The 22,875-nt window shown below is 38.5% G+C and overlaps 1 protein-coding gene across 11 annotated transcripts in view; it reads right to left on the minus strand.

Moving 5' to 3' along the window:
• Window positions 1-22,875, minus strand: part of RALGAPA2 (Ral GTPase activating protein catalytic subunit alpha 2) — a 277,139-nt gene that overhangs the window by 149,769 nt on the left and 104,495 nt on the right. For all 11 annotated transcript variants that reach the window (XR_006173556.2, XR_010599988.1, XM_042846557.2 and 8 more), the window contains 2 exons: window positions 22,747-22,845; window positions 22,258-22,413 (listed from right to left, as the gene is read on the minus strand). Coding sequence is in view for 9 of the 11 variants with exons in the window: in XM_042846557.2 (XP_042702491.2) it covers window positions 22,258-22,413; window positions 22,747-22,845 (255 nt within the window). In the remaining 2 variants the exon portion in view is untranslated. The remainder of the gene's footprint in view (window positions 1-22,257; window positions 22,414-22,746; window positions 22,846-22,875) is intronic.

A 22,875-nucleotide genomic window follows, 5' to 3' on the forward strand; every position in this document is an offset into this window, starting at 1 on the left:
GGGGTAAACATCGTTTTTTAATGAATTACCATATATACTCCATCTTAAGCCTGTTTGTTTATAAGCCGACCCTCCCAAGATGGATAAGTAAAAATGGAAAAATGTTATGACCCGTTCATAAGCCGACCTATAATTCAGGGGAAAGCAAACTTTGGCTCCCAGGCCATGAAGATAAGCCGCAGGTGGGCTGAGATGGTTTGTTTACCTCGAGCTCTCCCCATCCCATCCCACCTTATCTGGGGAGGATGTCTCTGGCCTGGCTGGAGGTGCTCCGGCGGGCCGGGCAGTGTGGCTGCAGCCTGCTCCGGCAGGCCAAACCAGGCAGCGTGGTCGCAGCATGTTCCAGCGGGCTGGGTGGCACGGCCGCAGCATGCTCTGGTGCCCGGGCGGCGCGGACACAGCCTGCTCTGGGGGGCGGAGCCAAGCGGCATGGCTGCAGCCTGCCAGCCCCAAAGCTGCAGCTGCTTCGGAGGCTGGGGGGAGAGCAGCGTGGCCAGAAGCGGAGAGACTCTGGTCCCGCCTCTTCCCTTCTGGCTGTGCTGCTTCTCCTTGCTCCCACTGTTGGGGGAGGGGCTGTGTCCCACCTCTCCCTCAATATACCAGTTCATAAGCCGACTCCCTTCTCTGGTGCTTCCCTTTTTTACTAAAAAAATTCAGCTTATGAATGAGTATATATGGGTATTTCATATGCTAAAGGGAAGTCTGCATTAGGTTTAAGGGGTAGAACACCATCAAAAGCATTGCTGCCACACATACGTATTGTGTGTGTACACACTTTCTTGGAGTGAGAATTTTTTAATTCCTTTTCCTTTTCACTGGCTGTCCTTATCAAGAAATGATCCCAACAATGTCTGAGTTGAAGTTCCAAACCTACAAAACTTGAGTGGGTTCAAAATTAGACACAATGTTTGCATAAACTCTGACTGCAATTATTACTTTTTCAGAAGAATGAGGTAGTTGATTTCCATAGAAGTTCAAAACCATTCTCATTCCTAGTAAAAGATTAAAGAAAACTTACTCAAGAAAATTATTAGGCTCCCTCCTTTCCCCACAACTTTTTTAATGCACTAAAGAAGGCCTGAACTTATTTTAGAACACAAAATATTTTTCCTGCTTGATTTTTAAATTAGAAATAAAGATTTGTCTATCTTAGAATAGTACATCAGTAGCTTAAAAACTAGCAAGAATTTTACATCACAGGTATCAAGGAAGTGAAACTTGATTAATAGTTTGAATAAAATTATTTATCCTGTTTAAAACTTTTTTTTTTTTAAATGTCACTTATTTAAACAAAAACACCTGAGAAAAACTCGGTTTGTTAAGGATTCAACATTTCCATCCTTTCGACTAAGATCCGAGAAAGTTATCAATCTACACTAATTCTGAAACCTCCAGTTATCCTCAAGAACAATGAAGACCAGATTTGACATTTCTGAGATTTGGAAATTAAAAAGCATACATATAATAAATAAGCAAAAAGAGCATAAACTCAATCTTTTTTCCACTTGCAGATCAACCTTTTAAGTTACATCAGTAATTTGCAAAACATTATAGAAGTCTGAGCAAAAACTATTTATTGTTTCTCCTTTAAAATATTTATATTAGCATACTGTGAAATGATAAACCAGCTTGTCCGTTATAAAATTAAGAGAGAATTTTTAATGTTGGCATTGCAGAAGATAGTGTTTTCACCTCTCTGAATGACCACAATGCCACTCAAGTTAATGTTTAAACTAGTTTTAATCACTTCCTTTGAAACATTTTAAAGTCAATATCAGTCAATGCAAACATTCTAAAAGACTGAGCAGATGGATGCTGCAGCTCATAAAGTGGGTGGTAAACTCATGCTCTGAGGGCAGAACAAAAGATCCACCCTTTTTTCATAATTAAGGGGCTGATTAATGCATTGGGCTCCTCACAACACACCTGTAATTACTAACAGAGGTAGGTATTGCACTGTGCTCTGAATATCAGGCATCAAGCTATACAGCAGCAGATGGGCGTACACTTCTGCTGACATATGCTACAATAAAAAAATGCACGCAAACCTGGCTTAAAAGGTGGCAGAACGTAGCAGATTTGATGAACACCACAAACAACTGCATTAACTTTGTCCTGCTTTCATTAATTCCATCTGTTCAAGTTAGATATTAAACCAAATCTTCAATTTTTGTTTTGAAATCTTTAAAAGTTGGCTGTGGAAACTACTGGGGGCAGGGCTCTGTATGGACAAAAGGTCTGTGAGCCTCCTGAGGAGGCTTCAAAGATTCAATAAACACCCAGTCTTTTCGGTATTTATCCAAGCTGAACCTGAACCTTTAGGAGGATCACCCTTTACTAATGTCTACTGCTAGCATGGTGTTGATTAGGTTAAGAAAACACTGTACACAGGATTATGAAGCTTTAACTTTGGTCCTTTTTATATCACCCTTTGTAAATAAGCAGTGGAAGAAACTAATATAAATGGAAGACAAAGCTGTAGGTCTGAGAATACAGTTGCAATATAAAACAAGATGATGCAACTTTAGCACCAGATACGTTTTTACATTGCATTTTTCTAAACAATGCAAGAATTTAGTTACAGATGCCATAATGTTTGCTGCTGAAGAAACATAGTAAAGTATCTTTTACAAATTAAAAAAAAAAAAGGATTCCACCCCCCCCCCCGAAGTAAGAAGTCAGAAAACGTCTATATAATTGTTTTGAAAAGACTATTACAGTGGAGTGACCCTGAGCTTCTCTTTTTCACTATTCACACTCAGGAGTTGCAATTTTACAACACACGTCATGCTACTGGGCGATATGGCAGGCTCACAGCTATTGGCACCAAAGTTATCTACGTACAATTGAGTAAAAGTCAGTTTACACTCAGTCTTTGATTTTATGTCAGTTTCCACAGTCAAATTCTGATCTCAGTGATACCAGTGTAAATCCAGGGTGGTTCTATTGACTTGGTTAACATTAATCCTGTTTTATACCAATATAAATAAAATCAGAATCTGCAAAAAATAGGAAAAAGGCTTTACATAAAATTAATATTAATAGTATAACCTTAAAAATGCAAAGTTTAATGACAAAGTTTGTCAAATTTTATGTCTTATTTCCTGATTAACACACTTTTGTGCATTATACACATCTAGTGATAAAAGCTAGATTTTATGTAGTAATACAGTAGGTTTGCAGCTTATCAAAAGATTCAGGTTTATGAGAAAGCAACCAAGTGAGAACATCTGTCCTTTATCAGTGATCTTGCAAAAATCAGGTAATTCAAACAGAGGCAAGTTGTTTCCTTCCCTTCCAAGCACGGTTCTATAAATGTAAACTGTATTCAGCAGCTTACAGCCTAGTAAATGAATCACTTTAATTGAATGCTATGTACACAGTAACTGGAAAAACACAAGCAATAAGAAAAACATATGGTGATGGCAATAGAAATTGGTTTACTCATTGTGTACAGTGTTGTTTCTTTACTTCTTTCATAATTGACCTTTAGAAGGATAAATGTGTAAAATAATTTTGGTTTATTATGGCTCCAAACCTTTCAACAATTACACAAAATGAAAATCTAAAATGAAGTATTCATTCTGGAAGCATTTCCATTGTTTACATAATTGCACAGCTATAATTTAGTGTTCACGTTGTTATGGAAAAGTGAAAAAAAAAGAACCATTATGGACTATTTCAATTCCAAATGCTTCACCGTAGTGTCAAAAATGGGGGAAAAAATCCCGTTTATGGCAGTCTAAAATAGATTAACCCTATAATTGATAACATAACGTATTTCAATACAGAGTATTCTAGTAGTGAACAAAATAACATCATATGGTCATCACCATCCTCTCAGTATGTGAAAAAAATGTTTACCCAAGTTCACTGGAAGGTCAATTATAAAAATATTCTTCACTTAGTTTTTGCTCAGGCTATTGCACATTATAGGTGTAACAAAATAGCTTGCCATCTGTCTTTATCAGGTTTCCCAACTGTCCCTCATCAGGAACAAGCTGGGTTTTTCACTGAAAGTTCACCTTGTTCTTCAATGAGATCTCACCAGGGACTGGAATTTACAAAAAGGAAAATATCCATCACAAAATTGCTCTGTTTGTTTTCAATTTTTTTAAAAGGAAAAAATACTTAAATATGCTGGTTTTGGAGTTTCCCAGAGAAGATTTTCTGTCCTTTTCCAGTGTTTCAATAGAGCTACTATATGGTCTGAATAGACAAAGGATAAACAAGATGAAATTGTTGATAAAGGCACCCTCACTATTCTAGCTACAATGATATTTTTAGTTTCTAAAACATTAATCTACTTTCAACAAAAATGTATAAAGAATTTTAATTCACATGAAGCAAGAGGATTATTTTGATAGAAGAGCCATTAAAGTCTGTCACTTAAAAGTACTCTCAAAACAGAAATAGGTACTAAAATGTATATTCATCTAGCAGAAGGGAATGATGTTAAAATTATATATGGTCAATACTTTGAAGCTGGTGACCCAGAGAAGTCAGCATGAGGAAAAAGAGTGCTTAATAAGGGAAAAGAATGGAACTAGACACGGAACCAGGGATGACTGGAGATGAAAAGGGATAAGAACATAAGACCATAACAATGGCTATACTGGGTCAGGCCAAAGATCTATCTAGCCCAGTATCCTGTCTTCCGACAGTGGCCAATGCCAGGTGCCCCAGAGGGAACGAACAGAACAGGTAATCATCAAGTGATCCATTCCCTGTGGCCCATTCCCAGCTTCTGGATGGATCTTGGTGCCAGCCTGAAGGGTCAGGGGCATAAAGCAGAAGAGAGACTTCAGAGTTTGAAAGAGGAGTGAAGATATGTAAGAAAGAAGAGGGGCAGAGGGAGAGAAGAAATCAAGTTGGATGTTACTTATTCTGGAATTAACAAATTCCTGGGCAAAAAAGGGGGTGGGAGGGAAGGGCAGGAATGTGGGTTTAAACAGCTGGGCTGCAAAGGTGCAGAAGAGACCGGTGAGGCCTTCAGCATAAGAATTGATTAGCAAGGAAACGTAAAGTTATTTACCAAGGACAAGGGCAGAGATGAGAGGCCAGCAAGGGAATTTAAATTGTAGCATATGAGCATAGCCAGCAGACTCACTCCAGAGTTTCTTGTTTCTGTAACAGACAATTTGCGATTGGAGGGGAGGGGCTATGGAATGGGGAAGGGATCGTACTAGGCTGATGTTATGGGAGCTCTCATTCCCTGGCCTCTGAAGAAGGGTTGGAAGTTCCACCAGGCATTGGTGGAGCAGCTTCGTGGAATGGCTTTCAATGTAGCTTTGTGACTCTCTTTAAAACTATACACATAATACCCATGTGTCCGTACAGTAGTTAAGGTTTTATTGAAAAAAGGTGCACTACTAAATGCTTATCTAGAAAATAGCATTTGGGGAGAGAAGGGAAGGGGAGAAATTCATTTTAACTCTTGGAAGGAAACCAAAATTAATAAAATAATAGTAGACTATGAAAGTCTTATGAAGTTCTATTAGTTGTATAAAAACATCAATCTGTAAAGATGAATCTAATACGCACAATGGCTTACGGTTTCTAAACTGCCTCAGAACTAAGGGTCCTCATCTGCAACACTTCATCAGCCACAGAAATACCTACAAAGAGTACTTTTTCCATGGAGAACAAAAGCAAAGCTGCTTGCTTATTGTGTCTTTAGAAAACAATGCTCTACCCAGCTAATACATGTTCCAGTAAACAGCACTAATAGCTTGGCAGTCTAAAAGTTCTACACTCCTCCTCATTGTAATTATCAATAAGAACTTAATAGAAAAAGATATAAAAGCCCACAAGTACTTTTTTTTTTTACTTCAAATCAATGGTGATACAAAATAGATAATTTAAATGGCTTCTATAACAGCCCTCACATAAAATGCTTCATATGATAAATTAGTAAGCTGCCTAACTAAATCAAACTGACATCTCTCCATATACATTGTTTCTACAGAAGCTTGCTACACAACTACTGTGTTATTTCCTTGCCACAAGTACCAAGAGTATATTCAGAGTATGTTTAAAATCCCTCCTCTCACATCGAAATATGCAGACTATATTTATAGACATATGTGGCATAAGTAATTTGTATCAATAATGTACATTCACTTTTTCTAAGCTTGGTCTGGTCACACTTATTAAAATGAAAAGAAGAAATGAAGTGAAAATCTAACCCTTAACTTTTCAGTCTTCAGCTGTGCAGCACTTTGCTGGCTTATACTTTCTATATGAAGGAACAAATCCAATCTCTCTGTATTGAAATTTAATCACCAAGTACATCTGTTAACTCAGCGGGGTTTCTTCTTTAGGTTTTAGTTTTATTCTTAACTTCATGGAAGTAAAACATGGTTCAACTGCAATGCCTTCCCATTATTCTAAAACTGCAGTTATCACTGAGCATTTCTAAAATCCTATTCTTTAAGAATATTCTCTAATATATTTTCTATCTTAAAATCCCAGCTCCAAAATGGACTGCTCAATTACACTGAGACTGCAGCCATGAAATCTAATTGTTACACTTCCACATTTTTTATGGAATTCAACCCAAAAGTTTGGAATGTTATCTAACCCATTTGCCCACATCTCAAACATTCTCCTTTGCCCAATGGCCATGTATTGTATGTCATATGTTATAAAGACATTATACTAAGTATATTTACCAATGTCTATAGTTGTGGCAGGAGGCGGAGAATCTCTGAGGGAAACTGACACCAATCGGGGCTGGGGGTTCTTTAAAATAATCTCTCCTTTCAAGTTTAAAAAGAAAAAACTTTAAATCTAGACAGTGAAGTGACCCTGCCCCACAAAAGCAGAGGTCTTTTTTTTTTTTTTTTTTTTTGAAGAAAATCTAGAGGGACAGTTTCAAATGGCAGCTAGGCACCCAATTCACCCTGAAAGCCCTCCTCAAACTAGATGGTGCAGCTCTTGCCATAAATAGCAAGGAGTGAGCCATTAAACCTGTGAAGATTTGGTTAAAGAACAAAAAATCATCCAAAAGATGGAAATGTTTATTCAAAGCAGATCTGGAGTTATCCAGACCTCTTCTGTCTGGAAATTTGAAACAAACTGATCCATTCATAAGATTTCTAGTACTTCTGCTTTCAGATGACACCAGGAAATTACAGAGCTGTATGAAGCGTGTCTTTATTAAGGTTTGTGAAATAATAAAAAATGATTTCTTACCACAGTAAATATGGGTCTTTGAATATACAGAGGCAACATTCTCAAACACGCTGTAGGATCTACACCCTTTTGGATCCCTTCTCTGACCTTTTTGAAGACCTGTGTGCTCCTATGCTTTGGGAACCAAACCTATTGAAGCTACAGGTATATCCTCCTGTGGCACTGAACGTTTGAAGTTGAAATCATAAAAGGGCCATGCAGCACCAATCACATCAGACCCTTTTGCAAAACCCCTATGGCAACAGAAGATGGTGGGAAGGTGGTTGGGTAATGTGAATATGGAGAGGCAACATTTTTGAAGAAACAGTTATTATGGTAAACATTTTTTCTTCTCTGTAGGGCCTCTGAATATTCCTACTTGCGGAAGATTGGTGAGCAGTAGAATCCCCAAGAAATGCTAATAAATAAGCAAGCAATAATAGATGTAGATGTCAAGTTGAGAAAGCTGGGCTGTGTAAAAGTGTGGGTAGGAGTCCTACAGATTTCTATGATGAAAACATTTTGAATGCATGCCATCAGTCCCATATTGGTAGTGGTAGTAAGCTCTAAAACCAAGAACTACTGAATTCCTTGCTAAAGCATAACGTGTCTCAAAAGACATCCTATTCTACTTAGATAATTGTTGCGTGTAAACAGCATTCAGGTTATACCAAAGGCTACAAAAAGTCAAAATGCCTTAATCCTACCCAAATAAAAGCTCAAAGCCCTCTTGAAATCTAGCCTGTGCTACCTAATTTTCCCCCAAGCAAAAATGAGATTGTGGGAAGAACACCAGAAGAAAAGTGGTCTGACTAAGGTGGAAATCACACACAATTTTTAGTATAAATTTGGGCTGAAGACATGGAACCTGCATGATACCATGTCTCTGCATGATGCCATGAAAGGAGGATCAGAACTTAAAAGCCTATAGTGCACAGTTCTTCCAGATGTAATTCCAATTAAAAAGCACTGGGCCAGAGTCACAGTTGGAGCAAATTGGCATAGCTCTACTGAAGACAATAGAATGGGATCTCTGACCTTTTGGAAGAGTTTAAACAGATATTTCAGGTGACTAAAACTGTATGGCCATCCACTTGCAAAAGATTGCTTGTTCAGTGTGACAGATGCACCTTGAAAGAGAAAAGACAGCTGCTGACAACAGAACAAAATAACTCCAGATCAGACTCCGACTGTTTTCCTGAGATAGTAGGTTCAATGATACTGATAGAAGAAATGACAGCAGGTCTATGAATGGCCAGTCCCAATTCTTGAACAGCAGATTCACAACATACTGTTCCAAGAAACACTTATGTTATCTCTGAAGCTTGTGACAGGGGTTGACTGCCAGCACATCCTTTTTGCCATCCAGATGTAGAGCTATCAGATGCACTTGGTGAGGCAAACATTGCTTCCTGACAGGTTTTTTTGAGAGTGAGCACGAGGTTGTTTGTTGATAGAATTCATAGACCCTGTGCTGTCTGTTTGCCCTTAAACAAAACCCTTGATGAGTGGTAGAAAATATTTTAGAGCCCACCATTTAAATCCAAAACATTTAAATGGAATTCAGTCTCGCACACATTCCATTGAGTATAAACTGGCAGTGCTTGGGGGATGAGCTCCCCAGCTTTAATTGATGACAACGACTATCACAAGAGTTCTGGGTGAAGGACTGAAAATTTCAACACACGGGCTGGAAGCTCCCACCAGCGGAAGGTCATAAGGCTTTCAGAGGAACACATGCTAGAGCTGCCATATCATCCACATTCGGGGTGAATTTTTTTGCATTAGATGGGTACTTGGTAAAAACCTTGGTGAAGCAGACATGCCAAAGGACAACATCTTGCACTGATGTTTGGTCCCCCACATAAAAATGGAGTTTTTTTGTGAGATTTGGAAAGTGGCATCATTTAAATCAAGAGTCACAATCCAACTGGAGTTAGAATGACAGAAGCTAGCATCAAGCATGTGGAATTTAAATCTTTTGATGAAACTGCTTCGTTTCCAGGAGGCCATCTTTCTTTTTTGCTATAAAGAAGTCCTGTAAATAAGAAGCCTAACCTTTTGCCTGTGTACTGCTGAGGAACTTCTATGGCTCCCATTCTTAAGAAATGTACTTCTTATCGGAACAGGTTTCAGAGTAGCAGCTGTGTTAGTCTGTATCCGCAAAAAGAAGAACAGGAGTACTTGTGGCACCTTAGAGACTAACAAATTTATTAGAGCATAAGCTTTCGTGGACTACAGCCCACTTCTTCGGATGCATATATGTTCCATTCTATATGCATCCGAAGAAGTGGGCTGTAGTCCACGAAAGCTTATGCTCTAATAAATTTGTTAGTCTCTAAGGTGCCACAAGTACTCCTGTTCTTCTAATCGGAACAGTTTCCAGAGAAAAAACACTGATAAGAAGGAAGGGGATTTAAGCAGTGGAACTGGATCATATTTTGATTAAAAAATGAATGGCCTCAAGTACTGCATCAAATAGCAATTCCATCTCAAGACATCAGGAAACAACTTCCAAAGGTTGGTGGGTGGGGTACAGGGGAAGGAAACCGTTTATGGGTTCATGGGCAACATCAAATTGGAGGCCTTCCTCAGAAATTGCTGCTGCATATTAACATCTTTAACTCCATTAAATAAGGTTTTTCCCCCTCTATTGGAATAACTAAAGGAGACATGGAGTATTTAATTTGATACAAAAGAGGAGAATCCTAACAGTTTCTACTGAATCAAGTGTTAAGAAAAACATCACTCTAGTGTATCATCTTTTCAGAGAGCATTATACAATCAAGTCCAGAATTTAGATGCGTCAGTTAAAAGAGTATAGCACAATTTGTCTAGCTAGCAAACAAAAAGATTGACATTTAATACACAAACAGTGTACAAAGCATTTGAAATACTCTTAAATAATTTAAAACAAACACCGTAACATAGTCAGTCTACTACTGTGGTAAACATAGAATGAAATTTGGTTTGTAACACTGGGCTTGTTTTTGTGTCCCTTGAAATCAATAGCAAAATTCTCATAGGCTTCAGTGGTGCAGCATCAGGTGCATAATGCAGTACAACATAAGATTTTAGCATAACATTTATGTATCTATACTTTAGCGCATGCACAGCATGTTCTTTCTCTTCTGATCTTCTTTCAGAGGTCATTTTTTTCTTTGTAGTATGGCCTAAAATGTAGTGTGTCGCCTGGATTCTTTAGAGCTTGAAAGGAGACTGGAGTGTTTTTATGTTGAAATCCTCACACTTCTGCCTTGTCAACAAACAAAAGTCTGGTGGCTCCTACTAGCTAGCAGCATCCAGTCCTTTGTTAATAGGAACATAGGAATTCCCACAGTGGATCAGACCTGGTCAAGTACCTGGTCTTTGACGGTGGCCAACACCAGATGCTTCAGAGGAAGGAAGAAGCAGCCAGCCATAGGCAGATATGGGATAATCTGTCCCCACATTATGTCATCCTAATTTCTAATAATTTAGGATGAGTTTAACTCTGAAGTGTGAGGTTTAATATCCCTTCCAAAATTTCTGTTAGTAATGGTTATAAATGTGGATATTGTTATCTGTTTTAGTTTTTGTTATCGGTTTTTTGATCTTGCTAAGATTTTACCTCAATGCCATCGTGTGTCAATGAGCTCCATGGTCTAATTATATGTTGTGTGAAAAAGTATTTCCTTCTATCAGTTTTGAATTTATCACCTTTTAGTTTCACTGAATGTCCTTGTTCTTGTGTTACGAGACAGGAAATAGAGAACTACCAAATCTACCTTCTCTAGACCATTCATTATTTTATATACATTGATAACATTCCCTCTCATTTCCTCACTAAAATAAACAATCCCATTCTTTTCAATCTCTCTTCATATGAGTTTTTCCAGGAATTGGATCATTCTCATCACCATTTTCTGAATCCCCTTAATCTTACAATATCCTTTTTGAGACAGGGTGACCAGTACTGTACACAGCATCCAGATAAGGCGTCTACATCACTGGATTTATATAATGTCACGATAGCTATATTATTCTCCATCCCATTCCTTATGCATCTTAATACCTTTTCAACAGTGAACTTCATTTGCCATTGTGTTGCCCATTCACCTGGCTTGGGTAGGTCTCTCTGAAGTTCCTCAGCGTGCTCTCTGATCTTGGCCGACTTAAAGTAACTTTGCATCATCTGCATATTTTGATACCTCACTGCTCACGTCCCATTCCACGTTTTTGTAGGGAGAGCTGGGAGTGCCACCTATACTTAAGGTTGCCATTTATATGACTCTTCAGTTCCTCATAATTTTCCAAACTTTAACTGTTAGGGCTGAAACTTTCCATGGTGGGTGTGTGCCTCAGGTTGAATTGGGGGGGGAGGGAAAGGGGGAGAATTTCAGCAAAAGTTATTCAGCTGTTCCAGAGAATGAGATTAGGGGAAAATATACTGCCCAAATTAAAAAACTTCTTACAACCATTTTGTTGAGAAGCTCTAGGGCCCCTCCATGCTTTACAGCAGTAACTTGAAATTTGGAAGGGGGAAAAAGAGCCCTAGTGTCAGGGATGTGCCTTTTGCTGCTCCCACAAAAAATGGCTCAAATTTCACCAAATTATAAGACTCTGAAAAATCTCAGTTCACGTACTCAGAAGACGACAGTTTAGCAGCTAAATTCTTTGAAATAATCAATCTGCATTGAGCATGTGGCAGCACAGGAGTGCCGGGTTGAGCAGGACATTTTTTGAAATTGCTGCTCCTGGCTACTGAGATGTGAATTGAGAGACTGTCTCATGTTCTCAATGCCCCTGCTGGGCCCACACAAGGGGAAGAAGCTGAATTCAAATGCAGAAGCGACAAAAGCTGGACCTAGGAAGGGATGGGGGGGAAGGAGAGGGCGGAGGGAGTAGACTGGGACAAAGAGTCAGGGGACATGTATCGACTGTGTCTAGGAGCTAATAGTGGGTGAGGAAACTAGGACTGAGAGCCAGTGTAAAATAGGGATAATACCACCACTTCACCTCACAGAGGTGATGTGAAAAGACACGTATTAATGTTTGTGAAGTACTCAGATGATAAGCTCCATATAAAAAGCTATCAAGAAATTAATAATTCTGTATTCAGAACAGGGTTTGAATAGTTTATAATAAATAAATCACAGAGCCACACATTGATCAATGTGGACTAAACACTATATTGAATAGCTGCTCCTTTTGTTAGCATCATTGCACAGGCAACCCTAATTCTGGCATATCTGCAGATCTAAGAGTTGTCTTTGCCACCTACCTTTCTTTTCAGTGTGTGTGTGTGTGTGTGTGCGCGCGCTCACACACATGTAATTCGTTAATATATTTAACACAGGATCTAGTACGGATCCTGGAGGCACCCCACTATTAATCTTTTGCCATGATGAAAATTGACCATTTAATCCTACACTCTTTGTTTTGTCTTTGCCCCACGGCAATACTTTGCCTCTCACCCCTTGATTATTTAATTTCTTTTGTAGCCTCTTGTGAGGGACATTGTCAAAGGCCTTTTGAAAGTCTAAATTATGTCCACTGGTTCTCCTTTATCCACTACACTTCACTGACACAGTTCAAAAATTCGAATGGAGTAATGAAACATGATTTTTCTTTGTAGAAACTGTGTTGGCTAGACACTATCAAACCATGATCTTCCAAGTGTTTTATAATTCATTTTTAATTATTTTAATAGGTCATTCACTCTCCTCAGCTTGTGAGGCCAAACAGGAATTTTTGCCTATAACCAAAGTGTTACAGGTTTTAACCTCTCTCCTGGCATCACAAGTCCAATAGGGCTTTCAACAACTTGTATATTTCTAAGTTCTTTCCTCATCCCTGAGCTTTCAAAGCTGCGGATGCGTAAGACATGCATAACTATCTGCCCATAACAGTGGCATTCTGTACAGCTTCTTGAAAACTACTGATCATGCTTAGTAAACTAGAGCTGGGTGAAAATTTTTAAATGAATTGTTTTTTCACTGAAAAATGCATTTTTGGCATCAAAAACAAAATTCATTTCAAGGCAATTCAAATTTTTTCAGTTTGATGAAAAAATTCCAAAAAAATAATTGTTTTGGGTTTGAATCGGACTGGATTATTTTTAGTTCGGGGGGCTGAACTAAAAAGTTACATTGTTCACTTAGCTTTATTAGAAACTACCATAGACTACTTCTGGAATTTTCTGGGCATGTCTAGCTGAGTTCCCCTTTCTGCAATTTGCTCTCAGCACACATATAGAAACACAAAGGATTCAAACAAATCCATTCCTCCTCCCCTTTCTTTGGACTTACAAAAGAGAAGTTCAGCATAAACATGTGGCGTATGATGGCATATCAGCCCAATATGTTCTCTATCTGTATATAAAAATTTAAAATTATAAGGTGGGAGGGTATTCCCACACCGTATGTTATGACTAATTCTTATTTTCCACTATATAATATGAATTCACTAGTCTGAAAAAAGGTGATGCAATTGTTGCATAGGATTATTCATGTCTTTGTACAGGGATGTTTGTTATTAGAGGCAGGTATGGCCAAATTACAGGCATCTCAGTTACATCACTATCTTTCTCTCTCTCTCTCTAAGCTAATTGCTAAATCTTAAACTCACAATGCCTTTGGGAGCTTTGCATAAAACACTCTCTCTTACATTGCTCTTTTATATACCTTAATAGAGGAGACAGACGTTTCTGGCAAGTTTGAAATGTTAGGTCACGTTTACTATTAATTATACTGTATGAACATAAATCAAAAGGATATTTTTTAGTTTTATTCCTTTTCTAACAATATAAAAATTGACAGGGCCGCCCAGAGGATTCAGGGGGCCTGGGGCAAAGCAATTTCAGGGGCCCCTTCCTTAAAAAAAAGTTGCAATACTATAGAATATTATATTCTCGTGGGGGCCCCTGTGGGGCCTGGGGCAAATTGCCCCACTTGCCCCCCCCCCCCCCCCGGGTGGCCCTGAAAATCAATAACAAAAAAAAATTCAATTTTCGCACACATATAGCCCTCAATAAGGAGTGCTGTCTTTGCCAGTCTGACTAGAGTTGTGAGAGAAATAAAGTGATAAGCAAATAAAGACAGCATATATGCTTTAGCTATGAGGTATTGTCCTTACCAATTTAAGAGTACCCTATATGCAGTTATCCAGATATATACAGTATGCAGATAAATATGCATACACATCTGGATGCCTCTGCACTGACATAAACCCAGCTGTGTTGGCTGTTCAACTAGTATCTTCTTGCTAATACTTTGCATGATTTCTTTTCCGAAAGAAAGCTGTCAAACCTCTTTGTCATAATGAAAACCATGCCAGCTGTGTTGTGAGCAACTATTCAATAATAGGTTTGCATCTGTGATAAAAGGTTTGTGGGATTTTTGTTTTTAAATAATGAAACATTTCAGAAAAGGCTTATTACTGGTGCCAACTTGCAAGCGGAACCAATGAAACTCTTGATAGCACATTTCAGTGAAAAGGCCCCTGGGCTATATATTTACTTAAGTATATAACCACACAAGAACTTTAGCTCAAATAAGCAACATGGTTGTGTGGTGGTCCTCAGTTTTTGTGCTCTCTCGTCCCTGTGAGCTTTGAAGACCGGGCACTCACAGTGCCCAACCACCAGGGGATGTGATTATTAGTCACAATATTTGCTTAGGGCTTGTCTATACTTACGCGCTGGTTCAGCGGCAGGCAATCGAACTTCTGGGTTCGATTTATCGTGTCTTGTCTGGACGCGATAAATCGAATCCAGAAGTGCTCCCCGTCGACTCCGGTAATCCTGCTCAGCGCGAGGAGTAGGCGGAGTCTACGGGGGAGCCAGCCTGCCGCGTCTGGACCGCGGTAAGTTCGAACTAAGGTACGTCGACTTCAGCTACGTTATTCACGTAGCTGAAGTTGCGTACCTTAGTTCGAATTGGGGGTTAGTGTAGACCAGGCCTTAGATTGTAAGGTCCTTGGGGTAAGGACTGTCCTGTATGTGTCTGTACAGTGCCTAGCACAATGAGGCCCTGGGTCTATGATCGGGGCCCGTATGTGCTACCATAATACAAATATTAAGTAACTGTGATATTACTATACTATATAAAAAGTTGTTAGGCATTCATTTAAACAAATCTATTAAATACCACTGACTTGTGTTTTTTTACCAGTGTCTACATTATTAATTATATGAAGTTTAATAAGTTGCGCTAGCTCTGCACAGTAATTTGTTTAGGTCTAAGGCATCATTTAGTTCCCTGAGAAGCATGATCTAAATTCTGCCCCAAAACCACTGCATTGTGACACTCCATTGCAGTCGTTTTGGGGCATCCTGGGGCAGCTTCAGATAAATTAGAAAACTTATGTTTTTATTGAATTACATATGGAAATAAACATGAAAATAAAGATTACAATATCACCTCCATTTTAACGTGATGTTAAATTAAATTGTGTTCTAATGATAAATTTTAAATTTTGAGTGTGCTGTAGATTTCTGTATTGAAAATCCACAACACTGCTATAGACTCTGTCAGGGGAAATCAGAAGCTTTGGCAGATAAGGCAAAGGACTGTTGGAGTTTCTGGCACCAAAGCAGCTATGGTAAATGTTTGAATCTATGTGATAACTACTACATTAGCTAAATGTTAAAATGATCAGAAGTGAAATAGTTAACAAGACTGATGATGCAATTTGCATAATTAGATTTCAACGTTAATACCCCACTGAGCTGAAAGGGGTAATTCATATTTGTCAGAGCTACTGTTTCAGGCGGTCTGCAGATTCAAACAAATATCACTATATAAATTTGTACCATTTCTTCTTTGTGAGGCTTTCATCACAACCTTAAGGGCCAGGAATTTTTTTTTTTTTAAATGAATGTTTAGGTTCTGGTCTACAGTTCTGAAGCAAGGGGTGAATTCTGCAGAATTATTATGTACTTATTATGTACTTATTATGCCCTGTTTATGATGCGTACTATATGTCCAATGGTACTTCATCCTATTATACAAATATATCAACAGGTAGCAAATTATTAACAAATATGTAGGTTCATGTAATCAAAAGTTTACACAATAGAATAGAATATATTATACAGTAGTATATTGTAGTTGTTGAGCAGCAGGCATTAAGACTGAGTACTTTGATGTCAGGTCATAATATTACACCACATTTGGTACAAATATGCTTGCTGTGTATTATAATTTTTCCAGTTGAGAAACAAAGTTTTCCCAAATCAAATCAGTTATTTTTGGCTAATACAACCACATTCTCTGTAAATATTCGTACATGTCTATTTATAGCAGATTTTATCCTCAGTTTAGGAAACATATCTGAGTTGTTGATCTAGCAGCACGATATTAATCACAGTTGTGACACTCAGATAAATAAAAAATAGTAATCATCAGAACAAACTCATTTATTCATGAGTTTTGAAAATCAAAAGGAACAAAAAGTTAATGATTCCTCTGAGCAGTTTTTCTGATCATTTAAAAGTAGACAAAAAAAATAAGGGAATACAACATGACAGGAAACTTGCAGTCAAGTGTGCCACCAAGAGGCAAAAATCAGCAAGCCATGTAAGAACAAAAGGACAGCGTTAACATGTGACAAAACAAACACTTCAGAATGGTTTATAACTAAGGAGCTGCATTCACTATGTGGTTTTTACACCTTGACCAGATTTAAATTCTAGACTGTAAAAATATATTGAAGATATACAGTCATATATAAAAATTAAATTAAATTAAATTAAAAATGGCTCCAAGATGAGAGTGTTGTCTGGTCAGTAAGTTCCCTGTTTTTAAAAATGCCAGCGAAATTCCACTTTGTGATAGTAAGTTACAGTAAAAGAGAAACAAGGACTGTTTATGGTTAGAATACATTGCAGTGAGCATTTCATTTTAAATTTTGGCACTGATTTTTTAAGAAATACAAAACAAACATTGCAATGACAAGATGAAAAATACAAGACATTAAATTAATATAGCAGTCATTATTACCAACACTAAGATAAAGGAATCCAAACACACAGGGCTAGATTTCCAAAACAGCTCAGCATCAGCAACGGAGGCCAGATTTTCAAAAGAGCTCAGCACCCAGAAGATCCCTTTGTTCTCAACAGAAGCTTCTGGGTGATGCATTTTTTGAAAGTCTGACCAATTTGTGTAGGTACCTACATGGAAGAGAGAATCTTGTTGAAAATGACCCACATCCCACTTTAAAGTTTCTGTTGGTTCTTTGTTTTGTTTTTAATTTTTTTACTGGGGAGGGGGGTCCAAGACCACTGTGCCAAAGAATACTAGTTTTTGTAATGTCAACGTAACAGCCATGCTACAGCATTAATGCACCCATGATACATCAAGTTATAGATGTGTCTGCAATTCTTTTAACCATTCTAAATAAACTGGATCTGTATTAGCTTTCCATTGTCTGAGTATTAAACATTTTACTACCACAAGACACATCAGTTCCCATTTCTTGGTGTTTGCTGGAAGAGTTAACGTGTCTACTAATTGCAATATAAAGATTTATGCAGATACTTATATTCAGGGCAGCACAAAAACCTTTATATATATCCCTCTAGAATTTTAATAATTGTGGCACGGAAAATTATATTGCACAGCATTTACTATGCCTACCTAAACCTGCTTTAAATAAATGTTTTGATACTCAGTAAAATCTGTTTGAGATTTCATCCTGGAAATATAAGAGATAATGGTCATCCTTAGGCTCCCGAATTGTGTACATTCGGATGCTGAGGCATTTTTCCTTGTCAGGATTCTCACATTCCTCTTGAACAACATCCTTCAATGACAGGTGCCATGGAAAGGCTCTCTCTCCACGAATCATCGTCACATGAATACATTTTTTAAAGATTTACTAATATCCTCATAAAAAAACATGGAAAACAATTTTTAGAGATGTTCCATTTTGTTTAAAATATCTTACTTCCTGTAGTTTTTACATTATGTATATTTGCCCGAAAATAGAAACTTAGTTTAAGAGCAGATCTCTTTGTGTTGCCTGTTCCTCACGTTAATCCATAATTTCCTAATATCACTCATTTCCTGATTTCCCATTGATTTATTGCTATGTCTTTCACCAAGATTTAACACAGGAGCTAGAAATTGTATTTATGCAAGCCACGCAAGTAAGCAGGATCACATTGGCAGCTCATAGTCATCCTGTGATCAACCAATGCACCCAGATCTTTCTTCTCCTCGGTCACTTTCATGTCCCGTTTATGGCAAAAATTCTTGTTGTTAGTCCCTAAATGCATGGCCCTGCACTTTGCACTATTACATTTCATACCATTTCTATTACTCCACTTTACAAAGTTTTCCAGATCTTCTTGTATGATATTCTGGTCCTCCTCTATATTGGCAATATCTACCAACTCTGTCTCATCTGCAATTTTATTAGCACACTCCAACTTTTTGTGACAAGGGCAGTAATAAAAATGTTTAATAAAATTAGTCCCAAGACTGATCCCTGAGGCACTCCATTAGTAACCTCCCTCCAGGGTGACAGTTCACCTTTCATTATGACCTGTTTTTACCGGTTCCTTATCCACCTTTCAATTCTCATATTAATCCCCATATTCTCCAATTGACCTAATCATTTCCCATGTGGAACTGCATCAAATGCATTACTGAAATCCAAGTTGATTAGATCCACTGCATTTCCTTTGTCTAAAAAAATCTGTTATCTTCGCAAAGGAAGAGATGGGGGGTTGGTCTGGCAAGATCTAGCGTTTGTAAACCAGGTTGTATGCCACTACCCTTAAGATCTTCATTAGCCTTATTAAAAACTGAGGCAAAAATATTTGTTTAGGTGTTGAGCCATGCCTAGATTAACTTAAATATCCATCCTCAGTGCTTAGTAGCCCCACTTCTTCTTTCCTTGTTTTCTTTTTATTTATATGGATATAGAACCTTTTACTGCTGGTTTTAAAACCCTTTGCAAGGTCCAACTCTGCTTGGCTTTTGTCAGTTCTCACTTTATCCCTACTCTTTCTGACTTCCAAAAGGTAGCTTTCCTTGCTGATTCATCCCATCTTCCATTCCTTGTAGGCTTTCTGCTTTCTCTTAATCACTTGTTTGAGATGCTTGCTCATCCAGCCTGGTCTGCAACCCTTCCTTACAAATTTCCCCCCCTTGCATTGGATGCAGGTTTCAGATACATTCTGCAGCTTTGACTAAAAGTAATTCCAAGCCTCCTCCACATTCAGATCCTTGAGTTCTTCAGTCCAGTCCACTTTCCTAGGTAATTCCTTTAATTTTTTTAAGTGAGCCCTTTTGAAATCAAGGACCTTAGTTGCAGATCTATTTTTGTTTATCCTTCCATTTAGTTTAAACTGAATTGGCTCATGATTACTTGAGCCAAGGTTATCCCCTACAACCAGTTCTTTTATGAGGTCCTCACTACTCACCAATACCAAATCTAAAATGGCATCACCTCTTGTTGGTTCAATGACTATTTGGTGAAGAAATCTGTCAGCTATCACATCCAGGAAAATCTGGGCCCTACTATTATTACTAGCGTTTGTCCTCTAATCTATATCTGGGAAGTTAAAGTCTCCCATAATCACACTATTCCCTGTAGTATTTATTTAGGTAAAAACATTAAAGATACAGCTATCTATATCCAAATAGGATCCAGAAGGCTGTAGCTGATGAGTAGCTTTTATGACCAAAAAGGTCCAGATATTTCCAGTCCTTATTATAAGGTGAGGCTTTTGGGGTATGTTGCCTGCCCCTTTCATTTACTGCACCCACGACCAGAGAATTTGGTGCTGGATGAGAAAATAAAAATTCAGAATCTATGCCCAGGACATAGTATATATTTTTAATCAGCCCACTTGCACATGTGGCAGGGAGGGTGTGTGTGTTTCTGGAGTTTGCCAGATGGTCTTGGCTGGCTCAAGAAGGGCTTTGTTAACTGGCAGTCCCATCTGCACTGAAGTAGAAGTGTGCAATATGTTCAGGAGCTTGTGATGGGATTCCTGCATTTCTTCCAGGGGAATCTGCAGAGTGTAAGGGACCCACTTCATCAGGATCTGGAATTGCATGAAGTCATCAGCTAATCATGGCAGTGATGTCATGACTGCCTCTCGAGGTGATGATGACAAGATGTTTGTAAAAGGGTAACCTCCTTGGCTGCCCTTGCCTCTTGCTTCTCAAAGGTCTCCTTTAGCTCAGAGTGGAGAGGAGGGATGGACAGTGCCCGGGAACAAGGTCTTCTGTGTTCCTTATGGGACTGAATCAGGTCCCCTGAAACTGCTAGTGGTACATTGCCCATGGACCCCAATTAGACCAATAAGAGGGATCATAAGGCATGGAGGGAGGTATCCAACGTTGGTCATCCCAAGTGTTAGTAGCCAGGGGTCTGTTATCCTGCCTTTGTTGCATCTGTATCAAGAAATAAAGTCTCCTGGAATAATCTGGAAAGCCTTAAACAGAAAATTTAGAGTCTGAGTCAGACTGCTCCTCCACATATTGTATCGTAACTGACAATCCTTCATCATGGCTAACAGAAGTTGTGGAAGAGGCAAGTTTCACAGAAACATGAGCAGTTGGTGACTCAGCACACCTTGGTACCGAGAGATGTCTGGAGGTCACAAGCTGTGGAGACTCAGGCTCATTCAGTACCATGAGGTCTTTTGGGTACCAATATTCCTACAGTACTGGGAGCACAACAGAACTTGGTACAGGCACTGATGATGTTCTGGATGCCTTTGTCCAAGGCATGTCAGTATCGAGGGGATCACAGATACCATTGAAACTGCTCTGTTGCTCATATTCGTCTTCACTATCGAGTCCTTTACTGCTGCGATATGGGATTTAGTTGACATCTTACAGTGCTTCGCAGTGGCTGAAGTTCTCAGAGCCTCATTAGCACTCCTCTTGGGGCCTGAAGTCTTGAGTAACCATGTCGTCTTTGAGGAACTCTCTATTTTGCTCCTCTTATCATCCTCTTTAGTCTTTGAGTGGGAAGCTCTCGGTACACCCTGCACCGCTGTCGGTACCTCACTCATGGACAATGTCGGAGGCCGGGGTTTCGATGCCATCTTCACCTTGGAAGCTTTCATGACCATGCTCTTGACGTTGACAGGGCACTGACTGAAGTAGAGGGGCTCTGTACAGAAGGGTTTCTCTGCACCCGGGACAGAAACCGGTCTTAAGATCTGCTCCATAATTAAGAGCCAATACTTTATTTCCCTGCTCTTAAAGGATCTTCCCTTAAAAGAAGTGAAGATTTTGCATTTGCTGGGAATAGGAGTCTCTCTCAAACAACTAATACACTGAGATTGCCCGTCACTGACAGAGATTGCTTGTTGACAAGAGAGGCATATTTTAAACCCTGAGGAGTGCAACATTCCAGACAGAAGAAAGTTTGTTAGGGCCCTTCAATGAGGGAAAACACAAACAAAAAAAAAATTTTTTTTTTTTTTTTAAAGAAAAGAAATAAATGTGAACAAACATTCCAAAAGCTATAAAGGTACTAAACGTACCATTACTACTGCTGCTAAGAACTAATAATGCTAGGAATACTAATAAAAGAGGAAAAAGGCGCATACTACATTCCATCTCTGGCAAGAGGAGATTGAGAAGAAATTGAGAGCAGTTTGCCCATGCCTTTGCTACATTGCCTCTGTATGGAGCACAAGGATGTGTAGGGTGCATGCGCAAGCTGAATGGGCATTGCTACCAAAATTCTCCAATCAAAGGTGGATGCACAGCTGAAGTGGAGCACCCGCAGGGACATGACTCGAAAAACAAGAATTATTTCTTACTCATGAAACAAGCAAACCAGGAGCAGTTTGAAAGTTTACATGCTGGAGAGAACAAAATTTGGAAGAACAGAAAAGGAGGTAAATATACAATACATAGACAGGGAGAGGAATAGTTTAGGCTACAGTATAAATCATTTCTAGTCCATACTTTATTGTAGTTTGTGGTACAGCCATTTCCCTCCAACTTCACAGCTTCAAATTTGCTAATTCAGGCTTTGCCATCAAAACAATGTAGTAAAAATGTGTAAATGCAGTAGTAAATATAGTAAATGCAAATAAATTATTTTAAGTCAAGCTTTTACCTGATCTTCACTAGTTAAGCCAATGTGCATCACGAGATAAAAATGCACTAGGAAATCAGAATTTGGCAAAACATCTTGGCGCCTAGTCATCATAGCACAGATCAACCTGTATGCTTGAAGTTTGCCTTCTTTATATTCATTTGGTAAGGTTGTTGCCTGAAAAGAGCAGAGAATTTTTATTAAGAGATCTCTTCTAGTTACTAAATAATTCAAATCTGTATCTCCAGCAAGAAAATTTGCAACATACAGCAACCAACTGTATGTATGCTTGCCAATAAATGTTTTGAAGCCACATTCTAAATATGGATTCTCAAGAGTCATTTAGCTATTCGAGACAAAAGTATAGCTAAAGGGTGGACACTGATTATTTTTCTAATACATCTAGAACAACAAGGATTGCAGAAAGCAACACCGTAAAAATGCCATTAAGTGATTCAATATAGACATGCAGCAAAATACTACTCTGCGCAGAATTTAAAACTAATTTACCTTGAACAACCATGATGCAAATATTCTGACAGGTGGAATTAAAACAGGAGGAGAGGGTGTAGACTGGTTGTCCAAACTTATAGCAAGATTGTCCCTTATCTAATTTAAAAAGAAAAGGGAGGGGATTAA

Source organism: Chrysemys picta, chromosome 3 (genome assembly GCF_011386835.1).
Source record: "Chrysemys picta bellii isolate R12L10 chromosome 3, ASM1138683v2, whole genome shotgun sequence".
Taxonomy (NCBI): domain Eukaryota; kingdom Metazoa; phylum Chordata; order Testudines; family Emydidae; genus Chrysemys; species Chrysemys picta.